Source organism: Micromys minutus (genome assembly GCF_963924665.1).
Source record: "Micromys minutus genome assembly, chromosome: 27".
In the NCBI taxonomy this organism is placed as follows: Eukaryota; Metazoa; Chordata; class Mammalia; order Rodentia; family Muridae; genus Micromys; species Micromys minutus.
Window position 1 is genome coordinate 21499946 of NC_137962.1, and position 21709 is coordinate 21521654.

Here is a 21709-nt window from a genome sequence, read left to right on the forward strand (position 1 = left end):
CCCTGGGCCTTACTGGCCAGCGATCCTAGCCTGCTAGATCCAGGCCAGGGAGACCCTCCTTTAAGACAAGGTGGCAGTCCGGTGGGGGACTGCAGAGATGGCTCAGAGGTTTGGAGAGCACTGCTCCCGCGGAGGAGTGGAGTGTGGTTTCTAGCACTCACACTGGGCACCCCAATTCCTGTAACTCTAGCTCCAGGTGGGATGAGATCTGATGCCCCCTGCTGGCTTTCAGAACACCTGCGTGCATACATTCACACACAAATACATTAAGTCTAAAAACATCATTTAAAAAGCAAAGGGTTTGTTTTGACCACATATCCTTTTTGGTTTGGGGGGGGGGGGTTGGTGCTAGGGTCTAAACCCAGGGCCTTGCTTATGACAGGCCAATATCTTACCCCCAAGTCACATTACTATGACTAAAACACTGCCCCTCTTTTAAAGTTTTTGAGGAGGGTCTCACTGCTTAGTCCTAACTGGCACTGAACTCACTATGCAAGCCAGGCCAGCACTGAACTTTTGGGGACCAGCCTCCCAAGTGCAAGGACTATAAGCATTCACCATATGTCCAGCCAGTATATATATAAATAGTTTGTATGTATGTAAAGTGTATATGTATATAGTATGCATGTATATGTTATGTGTATAGTGTGTGTGTGCTGTGTGTATAGTGTGTGTGGAACATGCAGGTATATGTGTACACAGGTCAAAGTTCAGGTCAAACTTATTGTCTATCAGTTTTTGTTTTTACTTTTTATTTTTATTATTTTGTCTCTCTCTGTGCATGTGTGCGTGCATCTGTGCCCACCACATAGCACAAGTGCCTGTGGACCCCGAAGATGTTGGCTTCCCTGGAGCTGGAGTTGCAGGTGGTTGTGAGGCACCTCCACCTGGTTCTGTTGCCGTAGCGTCTCTCACTGAACCTGGCCTGCTGACTGGCCAGAGCCCGGGCCAGGAAAACCCTGGGACCACCTGTCAGTGCCTCCCCAGCTCTGGGATTCCAGATCTGCACTGAAGTCAGTGTCTGGCTGGGGATCTGAACTTGCGTTGGTACATTCACTGAGCAACTTTGCCAACAACTGTTTCTCCATTTTTTCCCCCAAAGGTAAGGTTATGAGTAGGCGCAGTGGCATGTCTCCAATTTCAGCTCCTCAGGAGGCTGAGGTGAACACGGCACAGGCTCAAGGTTTACCAGGGCAGCTTAGGAAGACTCTGTCTCTGAAGAAAATATAAGAGTGAGCTGAAGGTTTACTTCAATGATAGACACTTCCTTCCGTGTGTGTGTCCTTGGATTTAACTTCTAAACTAAAAAAAAAAAAAAAAAACCAAAACGGTAGAATTTCAATGTTGCTAAAAAGTAGGGACCTAAACAGACAATGAAGGGGCAGAGAAGGGAGAGACGCCCGCTTACCCTTCAGGGTCACTTCAGTGTCTAGGTTCCTGTCAAGGCGATTAAGAACGACAGGCTTTCTCCTGAGCCCCTGCCACAGGCCCTTGGTGCTCAGCCCCTTGGAAAATGGCTTCCACATACTGTGACTGCTGTGTTATTGGGTACATCTCGGTATCAGTGTCTCCCACTCCTCCTTTCCTCTTCAGCCAGCAGTCTTGGGTCTGTGAGCCAGGAGGCCCGAGGCGGCACAACTCAGGACTTGGAGAGAACATCCCACAGGAAAGAAGCGGGGAAGGAGGACACATCTACATCAGCCACATGCCAGAGCCAATGACACTCACTACCCCTGCGAAGGGACAGCTGTGACGCTCCTCTGAAGTCACCCTCGCTGAGGATCCTCCACTCGCTCACCCTGGCTTTGGCAGCGGACAAATGGGATGGGGATCGGATGCCGTCATCTACCCACGAGGCCTAAAGAGAAGGGGCTGAGGGAGTCACGTGATGCACTGGCTTTTATTTATTCACTTATAAAGATGACCGCAACAACCGTGACGAGTAACACCTCAGATTAACACTAATTATAGCATATAAATTTGGTTCATAACAGGATTCGGGAAGGGCAGGGAGAACAACAACAAAAAAACTCAAAATACTGAAACAAAGAAAAACATTTCTTTTAAAAAATTTAAAATGCTACTTTCCCATAACTTCCTTAGACTGGGTTTCAGCCTAAGGTAAGAGGAAACAAGGCTTTGGGCATTTGGAAGAAACTGCAGGTTAAGGTATGGTGCCAAGCATGGGACGGACCCTGACCTGAGTGTCAGATCTCAGGCACATTCCAGACAGAGGCAGTTCTCAGGTGTTCCCTGTGCTCTGTTTCACGAACTAACATATATTTCCCTTTTCTGGATGACCCAGTATTGCATATAATCCCTCACTCCACTCCCTTTCAAACTGTCGCCTAGTGGGAACCTGGCAGGCACCTGTGGCATCTGCTCCGAATGGACCGGAGACAGAGTAGCGCAGACATTCTTCCTCCTGGAGCCTCTGTAGGCAGCTGGAGGACAGGAGCGCTGGGAAGAAGGCTGCTCACCTTTGGGAAAACTGGTGATAGCTGCCCTGGTTCTTGGTGAAAACAACCCACCAGAGTCAGTCCTATCACTAGGAGAGGCCAAGGGAAAACAGCTTTCATTCAAAAAACGAGAGAAGAAATCAAAAATATTTAGGATGGCCCAAAGAGATATGCATAAATTTCTTTTTGTTATTAAATCTAAGTATACATTTCCTAAAGTCCAGTTATTAGGTTGAACCGGATGGGAGAGAAGAGAGGTCAACTGGAATTCCCTTCAAGAGTTCGCAGCTTCGGCCTGAGAGGCCCTTGGTTTGCGCTGTGGGAGCCCCCTTTTGAACGAAGGCTTGGGTGGGCTGGCTCCCGTTCCATTGGTCCCTGCAGAGAAAGGGCGACTCCACTCGCCAACGTTTCCTTGAGCTTGAGGAGGAACGCCCTGATACCTGGGCCCAGACGAATACCACGAGCTGTTTCTATGGCGACCCACGTTGTCATACCGTCCTTGGTTTGGGGGGTCAGCGGTCTTTTGGCTTTGTGGCCTGTAGCTTTGTCCTCCTCTCCTGTTGCCTGAAAATACCTACGGTAACAAAACAAGACACTGCTCACAGTGCTGACCTGACGACGCCTCGTTCTTCAGTGGGTTTATAGCCGTGTTCTGAGAGCAAGCCCACTATGCTTGGGATTCAATCCTATCTAGTCCGGCCTGTCTTAATCACAATGAAAACACCTTCCACTAATCTTTCCAGGCCTCTCATGCCTAGGTCTTCTCAAGAGGAGTTTCCGTCTCTTTAGACGCCCACAGGAAGAGTGAAACAGAAGAAAATCCCAAGCTCAGAATCAGATGAGCACCGCGTCACACAACGTCACAGAAGCGAGTGCACAAGGTCTGCTGTGCTGCCTGTCTCATACGGGACTCTCAAGTCCTGTAGCTCTCAGATGCACGGTGGTGAACTTGCACTTGAACTGCTGTCTACCCTGAGATGGGTGCTCAACTCCCAGTGTGGCTAATTACCAGACAATACAACCCACAACAAACTGCTAACAAGCCAAAGTCAGCTGTCTGCGGCAACAGGAAGCCTCAGTCAGCCGATGGTTTAGAACACCAGCTCAGAGGATTGCTAAGGAACAAAGCCAGCCAGGAAGAAGAGCTGAGAGGAAGGCAGCCAGTGGGCTACGAGCTCTTAACAACTGGCGCCACGCTTCCACGGCACGCTCAGGGTAAAGCCAGCTTACCTCCCGATGAGTCTGGCAGGGCCGGTCGCTGGGGTTCGTCATGGTTGCAGAAGCCTCTCTTGGGGCACAGTTTCTCTTGTTAGCACCTGGGAGGCTGGGAGCAGAGGCATTAGGGGAGGAGGAAGCAGCAGAGGTGTCACTTGGGCCACTCAAGGACGCAGGTACCAGCGAGCTGCACCGAGAACGGGTTGAATAGCTGTTCTTTGGATGAGACACTGAAACAGAAACATGAGGACTATGTTGTGGTCATGATACATTTCACGATGAGCAATTTAAGGAAAAGAACCTTTTGAGGGATGTCTCAGTGGGTAACAGACTTGCTGCACAAGCCTGACCAACAGACTGTAATGTCTAGAGCCCAATTCCGAGAGAGGAGACCAAACCATCCCACCCCCACCTTCCTGCACTGCTGCCTTCTCAGCATTTCTTCTACCCCCACTCCTGGCTGTAGACTAAACCCTGGAACTGGACAGGAAGGGCTGTATGTTCCTCAAGGACAGACTTTGCAAACAATCAAATCTCTGCTAAGTCCTTTTAAGATTGAATGGTGCAGGTAAAACAGAGCAGTTAAGTGAACTAGAACCTGGGCCAGTTACCTGAACAGAACTGTCTTTGCAACAAATGTGTCTTTCCAAGTTTCCTTCTGCTAAAATAGCCCCAAATTCAGTAAGCCAAGAACTATTCTTATTTTCAATTCAAATGCTGTCAGACATCAGTGATTTAAAGCTCTCCTTGGAGGTCCTCTTGGCTCTCTGCCTGGACTGTGATGGGTTAACAGTCACTGCCCTGAGGCCAGCACTTCATTCTTCTCTGTTACAGCCCCAGTGTCAACACTGAGAAGACAGGGGAGCAAGTTCAGAGCCTGATCTATTATTAATATATGATTACAAACTCTCACTCGGAGGCCCTCTATCCTCTCCTACCTTAAACAAAGTTTTTATTTTTTGTGTGTAAGTGTTAGCCTGAATATAGATACGTGCACCATGTGTATGCCTGGTCCCCATGAAGCCCAAAAGAAGACGCTGAATCTCTCGGAACAGGAGTTAAGCATGACAGTGCTCTACCATGTGGGCGTTGGGGACTGAACCCAGGTTCTTTGTAAGAGCAACGAGTGCTCGTAATCGCTGAGTCATCTCTCCAGCCCCAGGAAGATTTATTTTTATTGGTTTGTGTATGTCCCTCTGTGTGCTAGTGCTCTCAGAGGCCAGAAGGATGCCTGGGGATGGAGTTACGGGTGGGTCACAGCTATCAGATGTGGGTCCTGGAAACTGATCTCTGGCCCTCTGGAAGAGCAGCAAGTCCTATCTACCCCAAGCTGTCTCTCCAGCCCCAGCTCTTTCCCACTTGTGTGCCCAGCAAGACAAGAGCTGCGTCTCTTGAAGAATGAACAAGGTCCAGGACAGCGATGCTGAAGCAGGCTTGCCCTGCTGTGCCTCAGGTGCCACCCTCACACTATTGTACTGTGCCTCAGGTGCCACCCTCACACTATTGTACTGTGCCTCAGGTGCCACCCTCACACTATTGTACTGTGCCTCAGGTGCCACCCTCACACTATTGTACCACAGGCCCCTCAACTCATAGAAAGTAATGAGACAGTGCTCTGCCGGGGTGGGCGCCTGAGAGATGGAGGTGAGAGAAGTGCGTTTAAGACCAGCCTTGGGACTCAGAAAGTCTGTAGCCAGTGTAGCCTCCAGAAGAACAGAAGGTATCTTATACTTCAGGACTGAAGAGACTCCTAATGTACCCCAGTGACTTCACAAACCCACGACAAGAGAGGAGGCACCTAGGAGCGCGAGTGCCTCCCACCACCAGAGGACAGTGTCCTTAGCGTCCCCTCTCACCTTGTCCAAATGAGTCAATGCTCTGCTTCACAGTCTCCACGTCACAGGTGAAGCGGGCCACTCTTCCGAGGTCCTCGTCGTACTTGCGCTCACTAACAAAGTGCTGGAGGGAAGAGACACGGTTCCGGTAACAAGCATTGCATACAGAATCGAAAACACATAAACATACACATACATGAAACAGAATTATCTTTAATTTTCTCACTTTACTACTAACCACTCCATTACCAATGCCGAGTTATCAGACAAACATACTCATTCTCAAGGGTCTAAAGACAAGCTGCAAGGTTTGATGAAATTCTGTAAATGGCCAACACCCAACGGTTCAACCTAAAAAAATGTTAAGGAAGGAAAAAGAATTTATAGCAAAGGACCATCTCCCTACTGGGCTATTCTCCACATGAATCCATTTTACACAGAAGCAGAGGCAGCCAGAGTAATCATGGCTGCCAAATGACCCCGTGAGGCAGAGGTTTGTCTTTCAGTAGGAACCGCATTAGAAAAGCCACATGGTCTCGTTGTGAAGTAGGACTTCAGAGTCTTTGAAATAGGAGCAATCTCTTGAGATGGAAAATCATTCACATGGAAAGGCAACTCTCTGCAAACGAAACGTGTATGCTGCGAGTGATTTAATCCTTTTAAAAGCAGACTGTGCTGCCTAGCCCATTGGGTCAAAAGCTCTGCACACTATGAAAACTGTGACAGGATCAGGAATGAAGCACCTGTGGGGACCTACTAGATGAACAATGTCTCTGTGGTCTGGATCACTCCTCCACCGGCCCACACAGCACATGAGAAGGTGAAAGAGCAAAGTTCAGAGGTCAGAGAAAATGTGCACCCATTGAACTCAGGCCTGGAGCAGACATGACCTGGGAGTCGACTCCCACTTCAAACACATCCGAATTCTTGGAACGCATCCAGAATTACCAATACGGAAAGAAGAGAAAAATTACCCTTGAGATTTGACATCCTAAAAATTCTGAGCACACTGCAGCTTAGGAAAGCACACAAACCTATAATGGTGCTTTCAAATACAAAATATCTGTCTCATATTAATTCTGAAACAAATTCTAGGGTTTGTTGAGCCAAAGACATAATAGAAATGACAGAATACAAAGATCTGGAAACAAGACACTTAAATTGCACAGCACCCACTTCAGTGCCTTACACGGGAAAGAAACGGATTAGATTCTTAGTCAGCCCGCAGGGATATTTCTAGAACCCTTGTAGCCTTGTCAGAAGAGAACAGACGAAACCCATGGGAGGCAGAATTCTCATCTAATTACAAAGGAGTTTCTGGTGTCTCCCAAACAGCTGATGGAGACTGACAGACGCCAGTGTGAGGAGGACGCTCCATCCAGTGTCTCCTCGGGGACTGCCGGTGACTAGGAGACAGTCATTTAAATTTACACCTTTCGGCTCTTTTACCCCAGTCAGTTCTCAGGGAAGCAGCGAGGAACAGGGGGGTCTCAGCAGGTCTGTATGAACACTGACCGATGACGCCTGGAAGGTCCTAGGTCACCTCACTGCCATGCCTGTGCTTCCTGCAGACCACCTAAGCCTGCACATGAAGCATTCCTCTCAAACATGGCAGCAAAGTCCATGTGCAGAATCTGCAGTGATTAAAGGCTTAGCCCTACCCCGACTTCTTGCTCAAAAAGCATTCTGTTTATAAAGAATGACTTAGAACACACTTTCCAGGAGAACCTACAAACAATCCAACTTCTCTTGGGGTCACACACTTATTCTCAGAAATACAATTTCTTTTTAAAAACAATTCATTTACTTTCCTTTATGTGTAATAAGCATTTGCTATGCATATATACTTCATGTGTGCCTGGTGCCCAAGGAGGCCTTGGATAAAAGAGGGTGTTGAAGGCCCTGGAATTGGAGTCATAGACAGTTGTGAGCCACCACGTGAGTGCTGGGAATTGAACCTGGCTCCTCTGCAAAGTATTCTTAAAAAAAAAAAAAAAGAGATTTATTTATGAATTATATATAAGTACACTGTTGCTGTCTTCAGACACACCAGAAGAGGGCAGCAGATCTCATTACAGATGGTTGTGAGCCACCACGTGGTTGCTGGGAATTGAACTGAACACTTCTCCTTGCCCCCTCCTCAAGGCTTACTTATTTTTATTTGATGTATATGAGTGTTCTGCCTGCATGTGTGTACGTGTGGCTTGTGAGGCCAGAAGAAAGCATCAGCTACTCTGAGACTGGAATTACAGATGGTTGTGAACTACTATGTGGGTACTGGAAAAGCAACCACTGCTCTCTGTGAGCCAGCTCTCTAGGCCCCCAAACATTATTATTTACAGATATCAGGCCAAACATGTGCTCACATTTGTAATCCTCAAATTCAGGAGACCCAGGCAAGAGGATCTGAAATTGACATCAGTTTGAGCTACACATGGAACAAGGCCTTAAACTAATAAGGGTATGAACGCCAATCTTCTGCAATGGTTATGAGATTAAGATATAATAAAGGTCTTAAGTTGTTAACATTTCTCTATAAAACCAGTTGATCAAACTGTTAAGTAATGCTGTGTTCTGAGGCAGTGTGCTAGGCCCTCGTTAGTACAGTTCACAGTCTGGTGAGCCAGACAGATTAGCCACATAAAACTGTAACTGTGCTATGAAAGCCCATACAGAGGCCATGACAGGAAGGAGGGAGGTCAACAGTGGCTGGGCACAGATGGGAAGCATGTGTCAGTCCTTCTAATAGGAGGGCTAGCGAGTATGCACCAATGGTCTGTTAGGAGCCTGGGGTGGCACAGGCTGGTGTCAGAGCCAGTGTGCACAGAGCCCAGCAGGCAGTGGTAAGGATTACAGTGCTTAACCTAAGTGTGAGCAGGTCTGAGGGAGGCTCCTCACGTGTGAGAATCAGATAAGGGGTAGAAAGATCAGGACAATGGGAAAGACTCAACCAAGCCCACCACAGAAGGCTAAACCTAAACAACAGGTGAAGGTGCTTCATCTTGACAGCGAAATGGGAAGGAAAAACAAGACTCAGCAGTAGGTCCAAGGATGGGCAGGGTCTCCTAACAGACTTAATTCGTAAAAAGCAGATGTTTCCTAAGATTTCCTACCAGGACAATTGGATAGATAGATAACAGAACCATTTAAAGAAAAAGTCGGGAAAGGGGCCAAGCTTAGGAGGGAAGTTCATGGGTTTAGGATGTTAGGTGAAGCCATGACTCCTGGAGATTTGCTGTGGTGGAATTTCAGGAATTTTCAGATTCCTGAAAGCCAATGAATGGAGGTTTTACCTTGATGTCAGCCCTGAGTTCAACCAGCTGCTCCTCTGACATCCGGACGGCCACGTCTGTCATCTTCTTTAGAAGCTCTGCTTTCTTCTGCCGGCCGAGCAAGATTTCCACTGTGGAGGAAAAAGGAGCATCAGGTTTCTGCTGCGGTTAGAGGAGTTAGAGCCTCAGTGCCCACCTAGACAGTCAGGGGCCTAGCTGCACATTCATGCGGAAAATCAAGGCCCAGTTTCCAGCTGAGGGGTCTCTGAAGGTGGGTAAAAGACACACACTTCTGAATCACAAAGACTTATTATAAAATCACCTTCCATTTCTCTCTCCTCTTTCTACCCCCCATTTGTTCTCAAGAAGCATACAAATTTTTAAGACAGAACTATGTATAACATTTGAAACCAATTCCGCCAAGAACGAGTACAAAATGAGAAGCAGAAGTATCCATCCCTCCCAAGCCTGCTCTGTTGTCCTCTGCACAGAGAACCACTAACGACTTCCTTTGCATAGTCCAAACACTATCTCTTTATGTAGAGCACAGGCCTCGCCCGCCCTCAGATGGGGTCTACAGGACACGGCATCTTCCTTCACCAGGGCGGCTGTTTACCCACTGTTTGTGTCTTACTTACTCTACAGACTCCACAGACACACCCCCAGTCAGTGAGCACATCAGTAATGACAGGTATTCAAGCCCCTATAAAAACCCGTGTCTACAGATATGGTAAATATAAAAAATAAAGTCCTCCCTAAGAAGCTGAACCTGGGAGGGGTTGGTACCCAACATTTTTATTTTGGTTTCACACGTTTTTGGTTGATTTCTCAAGGCAGGGACCAGCTGCATTGCTGAGACCAGCCTAGAACTCAGCAATAAAGTTGGGTAAAATTTTGTAGCTTTTAATGTAAGAACTGGTCCAAACTGGGTGATGGGGCATTGCTGTGTCCATGCTTGTAGGTGTGTGAGCAACGTGCAGAGAACTGCTGGGTGCTTTCCTCAGCTGTTCTCCAAGGCATACAATGTAACAGTCTCCCAGCAAACACAGAGGCCATGTTTTGTCTAGACTGGCTGGACACTGGGCCTGTCTCCTACTTGTCTGTGCCAGCTCTAGGGTCACAGATCCACACTGCTGCACTCAGCTTTGCTGTGGGTACTGCAATTTGAACTCAGTGCCCCCTGCTTGTGAAGCAAGCATTTTATACCACAGGCATTTCCACTTCTCGGCTCAGGACATGGTCTCTCACTGGGATCTCGGCCTTGCCAACTGGCTAGGCTGCTGGTCCTTAAGTGTCAGGTGTTTGTTTCCTCTTCTCCAGGGCTGGAGTTATAGACATGTGCCAGCATGCCCAGCTTCTAACACATATATTCACGATAGAACACAAGAACATCATTGGTGGAGCCATCTTCCTAGCTCCCTAAAAGATACACACTTCTTTGTGTGTATATCATATATTTTTATCTGAACGTTTTACCTGAAGGTAGTATGTCTGTTTATCCCTGTATGCCTGGTGCCCATGGAGGTCACAAGAGGGCATCAGATCTCTTGGAGCTAGAGTTACAGGTGGTTCTTGGCTGTGTGGATGCTGGGAATAGAGCAGCTGGTGCTCTCAACTGCTGACCACTGCTCTAGCCCCGAAAAGATACATTTCTAAAAAGCACCTTTTCCTCAAAAGTAAAAACTGTGTCTTTTCACTAATTTTACTTTATCTGAACCACTATCTTGTTAAAACAAACAAACAAACAAACAAACAAAAAAATCAAAGGACAAGAACAGGCTATAGCTGGGAAATTCAGAGGTTTCAAGTGTGCTATTTAGTGCATACGCACTCTATTTCTGAGAAACTGGAGACAGAATCTCTGCTGTGCTCTCAACATCTCCCTCAGAGTGGCACTGAGTGTTTTCAGGTCACAGGCACAGTGACTTGTGAGTTACCACACCAACCTAACAAAGTACTTCTATTCTTATTTGTTTGAGGGTTGGTTAAGCAACCTTCCTATATCTTCAATACCATGAAGATAAAGCCCACTTCAGAGGGGTAAAGCGCCGCCACACAAACCTGACAACCTGAGTTCAATCCCTAAATCCCCTGGAGAAAGGAAAAAAATCAATTCCTTAAAGTTTTCTCTTGACCACCACACCTGTGTGACGCGCCTTCGCTGAGAACCACAACGGGTGTCTGCTTCTTCCACAAAAAGCCACACAAATTACCCCGGCAAGACTACTGCTCTACTTGAGCAAGCATCCGTGGCATCCCGGAGTCTCGGCCCACGGCCTTTTCCTTACTCTCTGACTACAGACACTGAGTAAGAGCCATCCTGAGATGGAAAAACAAAAAACGTCCATGACAGGAGACAAGGCACAAGCTTAACTGAAGGAGCACGGGGAGGCCCTCCGGACCATCCTGGTGGTTCTGCTTTATCAAAACATAAGAATAACGACAGTAAAAAATCCAGCGGACTGTTTAATCACTAGAAGGAAAAGCAAAACAAACAAGGCTCGGGTGGTTTCGGGGTGCTTCCTTTTCCTTAGGCCGATGCAAACGCTGTTATGCAACTGCTCAAGACTAATTTATAGACTCATTTTTGTTGTACTGATTGCTTAGCACATAGGCAATGACAACTGTCGGTGTAGATGTCCACTCTGAGCTCTGACTGAGAGGCAGAACCTTTTACTTGTGCGGCTGATAGTTTTTAAGTCTATGTAGACCAGGCTGGCCTCAAACTCACAAAGACTGGCCTGCCTCTGCCTTCCAAGTGCTAGTGAAGGCTTGTGCCACCACACCCTGGCTCTGTCCCACCTCTAATTAAGTATCGGTCATCTTACTTGCTTCAGCTTTCACTTTATCCATCTCAGCAAGCAATGCCACTTCTCGATCCATCAAACTAGGGGAAAAACGAGAAGAAAAAAGGGTTAGATGAGAAACTCAAATACCAAGATAGTATATCATTAATAATTAAGAAACAGCAACTGTTTCACTGAAAGCATACTTCTGAGAAACAATGTATGACCACATGAAAGTCTGGTGTCATATTCTCATCAAAGAATATTTTAAAAGATTCTCAATACAAGGACCCCACTCCCTTTGTTCCTTGTCGCAGTCCAGCGACTGTAAATCAGTTTAGAACCAGTAGGTGGCAGCAGCAAGCCACAAAACTCCCTTAGTTATGCTAACTTAAGTATTTCTGGAAATTACTTACTTCCACAATTTTTGGTTCATCTTAAAAAATATTATATATATGGCCTCATTGTGTATCTTAGCTGGTCTGGAACTCTATGTAGACCAGGCCAGCCTTAAACTCAGAGAGATCCACCTGCCTTGGCGTCTTGAATGCTGGGATAAAGGTGTGCACCACCATGCTGAGCTTGGTTTATATAGTGATACTGCTTCTAGTTCTATGAGGCAGAACGTCTGCAAGGGCACAGGGAAGCGTTCCAGTGTTAGGATCGATGCACCCAATGTGTGCAAACTGCTGTGCCTAGTCCAGTGGTGCTATAGTCCTTACAACAGACACAGCCCTTAGGATACAGTACAGTCTTTACGATACAGTGTAACCCTTTCTGATAAAAAAAAAAAAGTTAACAGTAACCAAAAAGGGTTGAATTAAAAGTTTCTCATTTTTTCCCCTTCTTCAGTGTTGGGTATCAGACCAAGGGCTTTGTTTATGTGGGGCATGTACTTGGAACTTTTTCTTTCCTCGCAGAGTTGGAGCACAGGGCCTCGTGTGTGCTATGCCAATTGGAGACACCACCATTCTCCTGTTGCCAGCTCCCCTAAGATGCACACATTGCGCCTATCAGATGACAAATTCTTTGACAAAACTTATAAAATATGTATTAAAGACTCCAGGAAAACAAGCAAGCTGTTCGCATCTCCCAGTCTTTATTGTGAAACGTGGAACTATACAGAATGTTGTCAACAAATCAAGTTCCACTATGACAGGACCAGGCCTTCCTTGTGGAAATATGAGCTGCTACATTGTGACGACATTCTTTCCACTGTAACAGTGAAGAGTTATTCATTTATAAACTTTAGTTTCTTAACGGATTTATTGAAGAGCACACACACACACACACACACACACACACACACACACACACACACACAATTTATAGAATAGCACACTGACTAGCAATGCAATATTACGAAAACACCTCTTACATTCTGCCAGACTAGAACACAGCCAGAGTTCACCTAGTCTGTGTGTCTAGCCCTCCTTTAGGAGAACAATGTAACAACCAACCTTACCTGTCTTGGACTTCCCACTAAGCAACTTTTACTACCTAAACTGATGCATCACCGTGATCTTAAACTACTAGTTCATGCCCCTGACCTAGAGCAATGCATATATTTAAGGCAAACATAGAGGTAGAAAGCAATCTCATCTCACAATGAACACCCAACATAAACACTGAACACATTCATCGATAATGTTGGGCACAATATTTGGTTGACTGTTTGATTACAAACATTTGTAATACTGTTTGTCATCTGGGTTAGTTGTAGTCAGTGAGTTAATCCCTTGGAAAACTTTTTAAAAAGAGTTCTATAAAGTATTATTTCTTCTATATGTGATGCTTTTTGTACTGTTCAATTAAGAGAAAAGCCCTTTTAGGGACAGACACACATATACAAACTTCTTTTTTTTTTTTGGTACCTTTTATCTTTTTTTTTGTATGAATGCTTTTCCTTGCATGTATGTCTGTTCACCATGTGTGTGCCTGATTGTATGGAGGTCAGAAGAGGGCACCAGTTCCTCTACTATAGGAGTTTCAGGCAGACAGGAGCCATTTTGTGGGTGCTGGGAATCAAGCCTAGGTCCTCTGCAAGAACCACATAGCCATCTCCCAGCCCTTAGACTAACTCCTGATTAAATGATACCAAGGGGGATACTCTGGTTTCTCTCCTATATGTGACACCAATCCACTGTTCATCACTAATGTGTTTAATCCATGCAAATGACAACATGAATCTCTCTCAGAGTTACTTTACATTTCCATACCAAAGACCAAGAAAAACTTGGTAAAGTTGTTTGCCTTGCAAGTCCAAGGATCTGCATCCAATTTACAGAACTCATGTAAAAGGGCTGGACTTGGTGACAAAGTACTTAGAACCCCAGGGCTGGGGAGGCAAACACTAGTAGATGCTTGGGACTTGTCAGCCAGTCTAGCTTCATTGGTGAGTTCTATGCCAGCAAGAGATCCTCCCTGAGAAGAGGTGGAAAAAAAGCTGGGCTTGCACCTCTAATCCTAGCACTCTGGAGGCAGAGGCAAGCAGACCTCTGAGGGCTCAAGGCCAGCATGGGCTACACATAGCAAGTACTAGGCTAGCCTGTCTCCAAAACCAAACCAAAACACCAAAACTCAAAACTGTACATATACATAAAAGGAGGTAGACAGGAGGAGCTGCAGAGATGACTCAGTGGTTTAGAGCACTGGTTTTTCAGAGGACCCAGGTTCACTCCTCAGCACCCACATGGAGGCTCTCAACTGTTCAGGGGATCCGATGCCCTCTTCTGATTGCTAGAGCCACCAGACACAAATGTGGGACACAGACAGGTATGCAGGCAAAGCATCAATACACTTAAATCTAATTTTTAAAAAAAAGTAAGAGAAAGAGAAGAGGGTGTGTTTCTAAGGATGGACCGAGGCTGCTCCCTCCTCCCCCAGTGCACAAAAATGCATTTAAAAGACCAATGAAAAGTGGCAATTACTTCCTTTTGTTTGTCATGTTGCCAAGGCAACATCTACTGAAATATCTTGGCGTTGGCTCAGAGTAAACAGGAATGGAAAACAGAGCTTGATCAGTGTTTGTAACTTCCCATTAAAGACTTTACAACTCTTTAAGATATAAAAACAAACATTAAAGACTGCAACAGCTCTCATTACAGGTACCTGACAAGATGGCTTCATGGTGGCAAAGAATGCCATCTTCTTGGGTCGTTCATTTAGGGAACGCCTCTGGGACAGTGCTATGACGCTCTGCCAGCACACAGAGGCACATACGCTACTTACTGTCTTATCCTTTTACAGTTTCGGTATTTTTCAAAGTTTTCATCATAGAAAGGTGGAGAAATGTGTTTACCACAACATAACCAGAGAAGGAGGAAAGTTAAAACAAGAACAACAAAAAGGTTAGGTATCAGGTAAGAGGTTATTTTTTTTTTAACCAATTAAATCCAGTAATTTAGTGTAATTCAACTTTGTAAAGCAGACATTTAACTAGTTTCTTATCTGTTGCTGAGATAAACAGAGGAAAGGCTCATCCAGGCTTTCTGTGACACTGACACCTCAGGCCCTGGGCTTCTCAGAGCTGCGCTCAGCGGCAGTGAGCACCACTGTGCTAACGCAACTTGCCCATGGCTGGGACCTGCCTGGAAAGACACTGGATTTTTTTTTTTTTTTTGGAGACAGGGTTTCTCTGCGTAGCCCTGGCTGTCCTGAAACTCACCTGGCAGAGCAGGCCTCGAACTCACAGAGATCCCCCTGCCTCCCAAATCCTGAGATTAAAGGTGTGCATCAGCACCACCTGGCTTGTAAATCACTGTATCTTTTCTTCAATTAAGTAACCTGCTTTGCATACCTGCCCACTAGTCTCTCCCCCTCTCAGGACTTCTTTTAACACTGCAATTGCTGAGCTGTGAGTGTTTGCACAATTCATTGTTCAGAGTAGCTGCTGCTGCGTGCAGCACTGGCGTCTCTAAGGTGCATTCTGTTCCAGTGGCTCCACGCAGGGCCTTTGGCCGATGTACCTTACGCGTTACTTTCGTTTTGATTCCAGCCTTGCCTTAGGAGCTCCTTGATACTAAAAACAGTTATCCCTTGTTTACAGTTATTGCATTAGAGAAACGGTATTTTAAATGCAACTGTGGTAACCCCACAGCCAATTACATATCTGGATAATACTCTAAACTGCACAGTAATGTTCCCAGGTAATATTTTTATTTGATTTTACTTTTTCAAAACTTAAAAACAGTCAGGCAGAGTGGCTCATGTCTTTAATCCCAGCACTCAGAAGGCAGAGGCAGGTGGATCTCTGTGAGTTTGAGGCCAGCCTGATCTACAGAGAGTTCCAGGACAGCCAGAGCTACACAGAGAAATCCTGCTTTGAAAAAAATTAACCAACCAACCAACCAAAAAATCCTTAAAGCATATTTTCTAACAGTATTTGTAAATCAAAGCAGAAATTGAAGCAAAGCCAATGAAAACAATATTTTTTCCCTCTGTTTAAGACTTTATTCTTCCCATTTAAAGTACATAAAAGAGAATTATCAATAGCTTTTGTTTCTTACGATTGTTTTTTGATACGGTCTCTGAATTTCCATGGCTGTCCTGGAGTTCACTACGTAGACCAGGCTGACCTCAGACTTGTAAGATCTGCCTGCCTCTGCCTCTGGGGAACCAGGATGGAAGGCGTGTGCCTCCGTGTCTGGCAATGGTTAAGTATGTTGGTGATTTACCTGCATGAATGTCTGTGGGCCACCTAAGTGTCCTTGGAGGCCCCAGTGCTCCAGATGACCATGAGCCTCTCTGTATGGGAAAACCACAGGTGCTCTTAGCTGCTGAGCCATCTGACCCCCAGTGGTTTTCATTAGCAGAGAACGAACACTCGCTGTTTTTAATTCTCCACATCCCTAGCACTGACCTGACTTTAGCACATTTATTCTCCTGTGCTCAAAACAAAATGGAGCATTTAAGGAGCCAGATAGGCTGGGAAGAGAGACTGCAGCAAAACCAAGCTGAAGAGCTAACCTCACATATTAACCTTGTCATAAAAATTCTGCTGTTCTCTTTGTAAGGAGGTTTTTCAGAGCCTCTGGATAGGTATTCCTCCCCCCCCCCTCTTTTTATTAAGAAAAGAAAAATTTTAAACTTAAGTGTGTGTTTATGTGAATGTGCACACATCTGGGTGCCCGTGGAGGCCAGAAGAGGGCACTGGACACCCTGGAGCAGAGTCACAGGCAGTTCTGCGTCCTCACTGTGGGCTCAGGCACCGTTCTTGCCTCTACAAGAACAGCGAACACTTTAACCACTGAGCCACCCGTCCCTCAGTCCTGTTTTCTGTTTTCAGATCACAGTTTTGGTAGGCTTCTCAGCAACCCTTTTGTCTCCGGCTCCTGACTTCTGGGTTTTTATAAGCACCCCGTACTTCAATTCTCCCAAACAGCTTTTGAGAAGTTTGCACTTTCCTTTCTGCCCTGGCCTGAAATGGCTGCACTCAGGATGTGAGGAGGTTGTGAGTGTGAGGCCAGCCTGACACAGTACACACAGCAGGACCACGAGACAGAGACATGGTGTTTTAGAATCTGCCAGGGAAAAGCAGCAGCACGCCTCACGTCTGCCTGGGCTTTCGTTTGAAACCACCGCTGCGTCTGCACAACGATTTTAGAGAATGACATCCACTCTAAGGCTCCAGAACAGAAGACTGTGAACTAGCAAGGCCAAGATGGCAGAACAAACAGCAGGGACACTCGCTTAGACAAACTCCATAAATCAACCAAAGCCGTGGGGAGGTGTTAATGCCAAGAATGACTTAGTTTTTGTAGAAAATAAAAATTATTTTTATTATTACATTATGACTTTTATTTCTACTCTAAATCATTATAATTTATGGGCAATGAAGTAAAAAATGAGAATAAAATGTCTTTAAATTTTCATGGTTTTTATCCAGTTTGCATATGTGTGTGGACATGTACCGTGGCACACACAGGTCAGAGGTCGGTTCTTGGGCATCTTTATACCATTTGGGTCACTAGACCCAGCAAGTGCCTATGTTTGCTGAGTCATCCCACCAGGCCCATAATGGAACTTGGTTTGTTGTTTGTCTTTTAGTTGTAGTTTGCTCTATGTGTATGACTGTTTTGATGGCGAGTATGTATGTGAACCACGTGCATGCCTGGTACCTGCAGAGGTCAAGGAATCAGATCCCTTGGAACTGGAGTTATGGAAGGCTGTGAGCCATCATGAGTGCTGGGAACAGAACCCTGGTCCTTTGCAGGAACGACAGGTGCTCTTTTAGAGACCGAGCCATCTCTCCAGTTCCCTCCACCCCTTGAGGCAGAATCTCATGTAGCCCAGGCTGGTCTTCAAGGCGTTGTGTATCCAAGGGTGATCTCAGACCATTGATCCTCCTGCCTCTACCCACCAAATGCCAGATTACAGACACACACCCCTGTACTTATTATATGCATAAAACAGTGCTGGAGGACAAACCCAACTTGGTACCTGCAAACAGGGAATCTCTATCAATTGGACCTGTGGAAATGTCTGTAAGGATGTTCTTGATTGCTAACTTGATGGAAGCCTAGCCCACTGTGGGTGGGCTGTATGCCCTGGGCGCCCCAGGCAGGTGGTGCTGGGTTGTATAAGAAGGGTGGCTAAAACAAACCTTCTAGCAAGCCTGGGAACAGACTTCCCACCCAACTTGGTTTGGCCAGTGTTTTATCACACCAACAGAAAGGAAACTAGAACCATATTCTTCATAGCAATTCTCACAGATGGTTAAAGAGACTCTCTTAATGTTGGTTTTTCATAAAACTAAAACCTTATTTTTATTCAAAAAAAAAAAAAGCCTATCATGTCTTCTGTTGGCCTTTTCTAGCCAACACACTGAATGGCAATCTTCCACCACACACCAAACCTTCCAGGACATATTTATTCTATATCCTGCTTCCTTAATAGTCTAAACTTAAGCAAGGTTACTCCTCTTGCAAAGTAAATTTTAACAAGAAAAGTAAACCTGGGTTGAGACAAGGTTATTGCTAAGTCACCTTACAGAAGGACAGATTATTAAGTTTAGACAATGAAGCTCTGATTCTATCCCCTTTAGCAATGGGTCAGCTTTTACTTAGCATTAATGTGAGAGACGTCACCACAGACATTTCTAAGGTGCCTGACAAGAAATGTCATCTTACTGTTGTAAATTTGCTGGAGTCTTTGCTTTTTTTTGATACTGTAACAAACCAACATGACTTTCTAATTGGCATCAATTCCAAGTTGGTTGGTGCCAAATGAAGTTAGCTTACCTGACAATTAAGTCTCCAAGTAACAATTACAAGGCACATGAAGGAAGGAAGGTAGCTGCTGTCAATCAACCTGAGAGAAAGGACTATCAGGAAGGGGCAGGTGATCTCTGAGTTCAGTGGGTCTGGTTGTTACACCTGCTCAACACTAAACACAGTGTCCAGGGAGGAACCATTTTATTTGCCACTTTTGAAGGAGGTTCCTCCTAGCTGGGTTCTGCAGGAACTCACAAGTCTCTCTCACAGACGTGTGTTTCCTGGTGTGGGTTTGCCGAGTGGGGTCAGGCCCTGTGGCTAAGTAAAAGCAAGAAGCTGGATGATCTTAGGGGATAGAGACCTATCAAAGCAGAGTTGTGGTAAACTATACATATCTCTGTTTTTCTCAAATATGCCAATAATACGGTAATAATCCTAAACAAAGAACATTATACTTTATCCTTGAAGATGTTCAGAACAGGGATGCATCGATTCCCTAGTAAATTTATCAGAAGTCAGACCAGAAAGAGTGGGGGCCTGGCTGAGCTCAGTGTGAGCCCCAGAGCATGCATCCAGTGGAGAAACGGCACCGACCTGCGAACGAAAGAAATCCGAGTGTGGAGATGAGAGATTTGGCAGGAGCAGAGATGGACACTAAGAGAAGACGCCACCCAACACCGGCTATAAAGCCGGAAGGTGGAAACGGCAAGGTGGACAGCGAGGCATCTTAACAATGCTGGGCAAGTGGCACATGCTTTAAACCCAGCACTTAGAAAGCTGAGGCATAAGGGCCACAGGTTCAAAGCCAGCCTAGGCTATATACAAAGTCCTCCCTGCACCAACAGGTAAGTACTTTCTCATTACTTCACTCTGTCCAACCCCAGAGACAAGGAGGACTGAGGGGCCCAACCACAGTCCTCCCCACCCAGCTCTCGCCCTCTGCAGTGGGACACAGTGACCTACTGGTCCACAGTAAGGACACCGATGAGCGGCCGTGGGGGCACTGTTAGTGTAAGTAGTTCTCACAGACACACAGGACACAGTCCAAATCCTCCACCAGGCTTGTCCTCCTCACATCTCCTTTCTAAATTAAATTATATTTATTTATTTGTATGTTTGGGGAGGTAGGGATGCATGCCATGGCACACGTGTGAAGTCAGAGAACAATTTCAGGAGATAATTCCTTCCAGTACATGAGTCCCGGGTATCAGAGTCCGGTATACGGGTCAGGCTTGGAGGCAAGCACCTGCTGAGCCATCTTGCCAGCCTGTTGTCTTTTCCTGACTTTTTAAAAATTTGGTATAAACAAACAAAAACTCAATTCCCCAGAAAAGAGCTAGGGTTTAAACACCACCTTAATTAATGTCTGACTAAAATAGGCTCTAATGGATCAGCATAAATTTCCCCCAGGAAAGATTCAATGTTCACATACATTTGAGAAAAAGAACTTTTAATTCACAATGCAAACTTTACAATTTGGAAAGCACTGAGGTTCAGGGTTAGATGTTTTAAAAAATTATTTTGAGGGCTGGGGTGATGGCTCAGTTGGTAAGAGCATTTGCTCTTCAACCATGGACCTGAGTGTGAATCCTCACAAGAATTTGAATCCACTAGCAGGAGGGCTCTGAGAGCTCGCTGGCCACCCGCCCTGGGGGGGAAAGCAAATGTGCAGAACAGCGAGAGGAGAGGTCCTGCCCTGAAGCAATGTTTCGGCACAGAGGAAGCCACACAACACCCTGCCTTGGCCTCCACGTGCCGACTCTCCAGTGCACACACAAAGTATTCATAGGGCTCAGTTTGCTGGGGACAACATACCATGACATACAAGGCGCCTGGGACCCTGAGAAGCAGGAGACACATCCCTCTAGGGGTGTGCCATCAAAAATAAAGAACTGCCTGCAGCAGGCCTAGATGGAGACATCTCAGAAGCCTTCAGGCAGCTCTTTGTAAGAAAGTTGTTCTCATTTCTCCTAACCTTAGCCCTGGACAACAGCTGAACAGACTTCATTTTTACATGACTACTTTTCAGTTGGCCTTGGTGTGCATAATTTTTCTATTATATCTGGCTTTCCTATTTCTTTCTCCTTCTGCTCTTGTGAATTCTGTGAAACTAGATGTGCCTTGATGTAATGATTCCTAAACCATCAAAACTTGAGGCACAGCACAGCACAGCACAGTCCTGATGGCCCAGGTGCCTGCTGTGTGCTCTCCTCCTGGAAACAATGCAATGACTGCACAGTGGCAGTTTGGATTAATGTTTGACTTGCAAAAAAGTTTGAAGAAATTAAGAAAATGATGCAGTGCCAATATTGGAAACCCCCAAAAAGGGAAAAGCTATTGAAGTTATGAAATGAGTTTTATACAACACTTGAGAGTAGTAGTTCCTGGTCTCCTTTGAACTGCATGAATAAGAAAATATAGAATACATAAAATGACAAATTAGTAAACCAAGTCAAACACTGGGGCTCTTAGGAGTGTGCAATGTGCAGAAGCAGAAGCTGGCGGAACTGTGAAGGGTTAACCTGACTCCTGGCCACGGCCTGGCAGCTTTGCCCCTGTCATTTATCATTAGAAGTTCATGAGAAACTGCTGGCGCTGACCTGGGAGCTCTGAGCTCTGAAGTATGGTAAGTTAAAAGTTAAGGTTTAAATGATAGCTTTGCAATTATTATTTTGGCCACAGATATAGGAATAGGAAAAGCTTGAAACTTTGGGGAACAATCATAATTCTTAATTCTTTGTGAGATGCAATCATTCTGTTGAACTTTTGAAAATGATTATACCATGTCTCTGTTTCTACCTGCTTTTTGGAGTAATAAGAGACTGAGGCAAGTTAAAGGCAGAGGAGTGTGTCTGAGTGAAAGGAGACCCCATGGAGGTGGGTGAGGAGTGTGTGCGAGTGTGCAGAGTGCACAGGATAGTGCAGAAC

General features: G+C 45.7%; 1 protein-coding gene across 1 annotated transcript in view; it reads right to left on the reverse strand.

Moving 5' to 3' along the window:
* Positions 1-2011: 2011 nt before the first annotated feature.
* The window catches only part of SPATS2 (spermatogenesis associated serine rich 2), a 65965-nt gene continuing 46267 nt past the window's right edge, over positions 2012-21709 (reverse strand). Inside the window, exons 9-13 of the mRNA XM_080939111.1 lie at positions 11610-11668; positions 8803-8912; positions 5531-5633; positions 3690-3904; positions 2012-3033 (exon numbers count right to left, since the gene is read on the reverse strand). Coding sequence (XP_080795237.1) covers positions 2734-3033; positions 3690-3904; positions 5531-5633; positions 8803-8912; positions 11610-11668 — 787 coding nt within the window. The 3' untranslated portion in view covers positions 2012-2733. The remainder of the gene's footprint in view (positions 3034-3689; positions 3905-5530; positions 5634-8802; positions 8913-11609; positions 11669-21709) is intronic.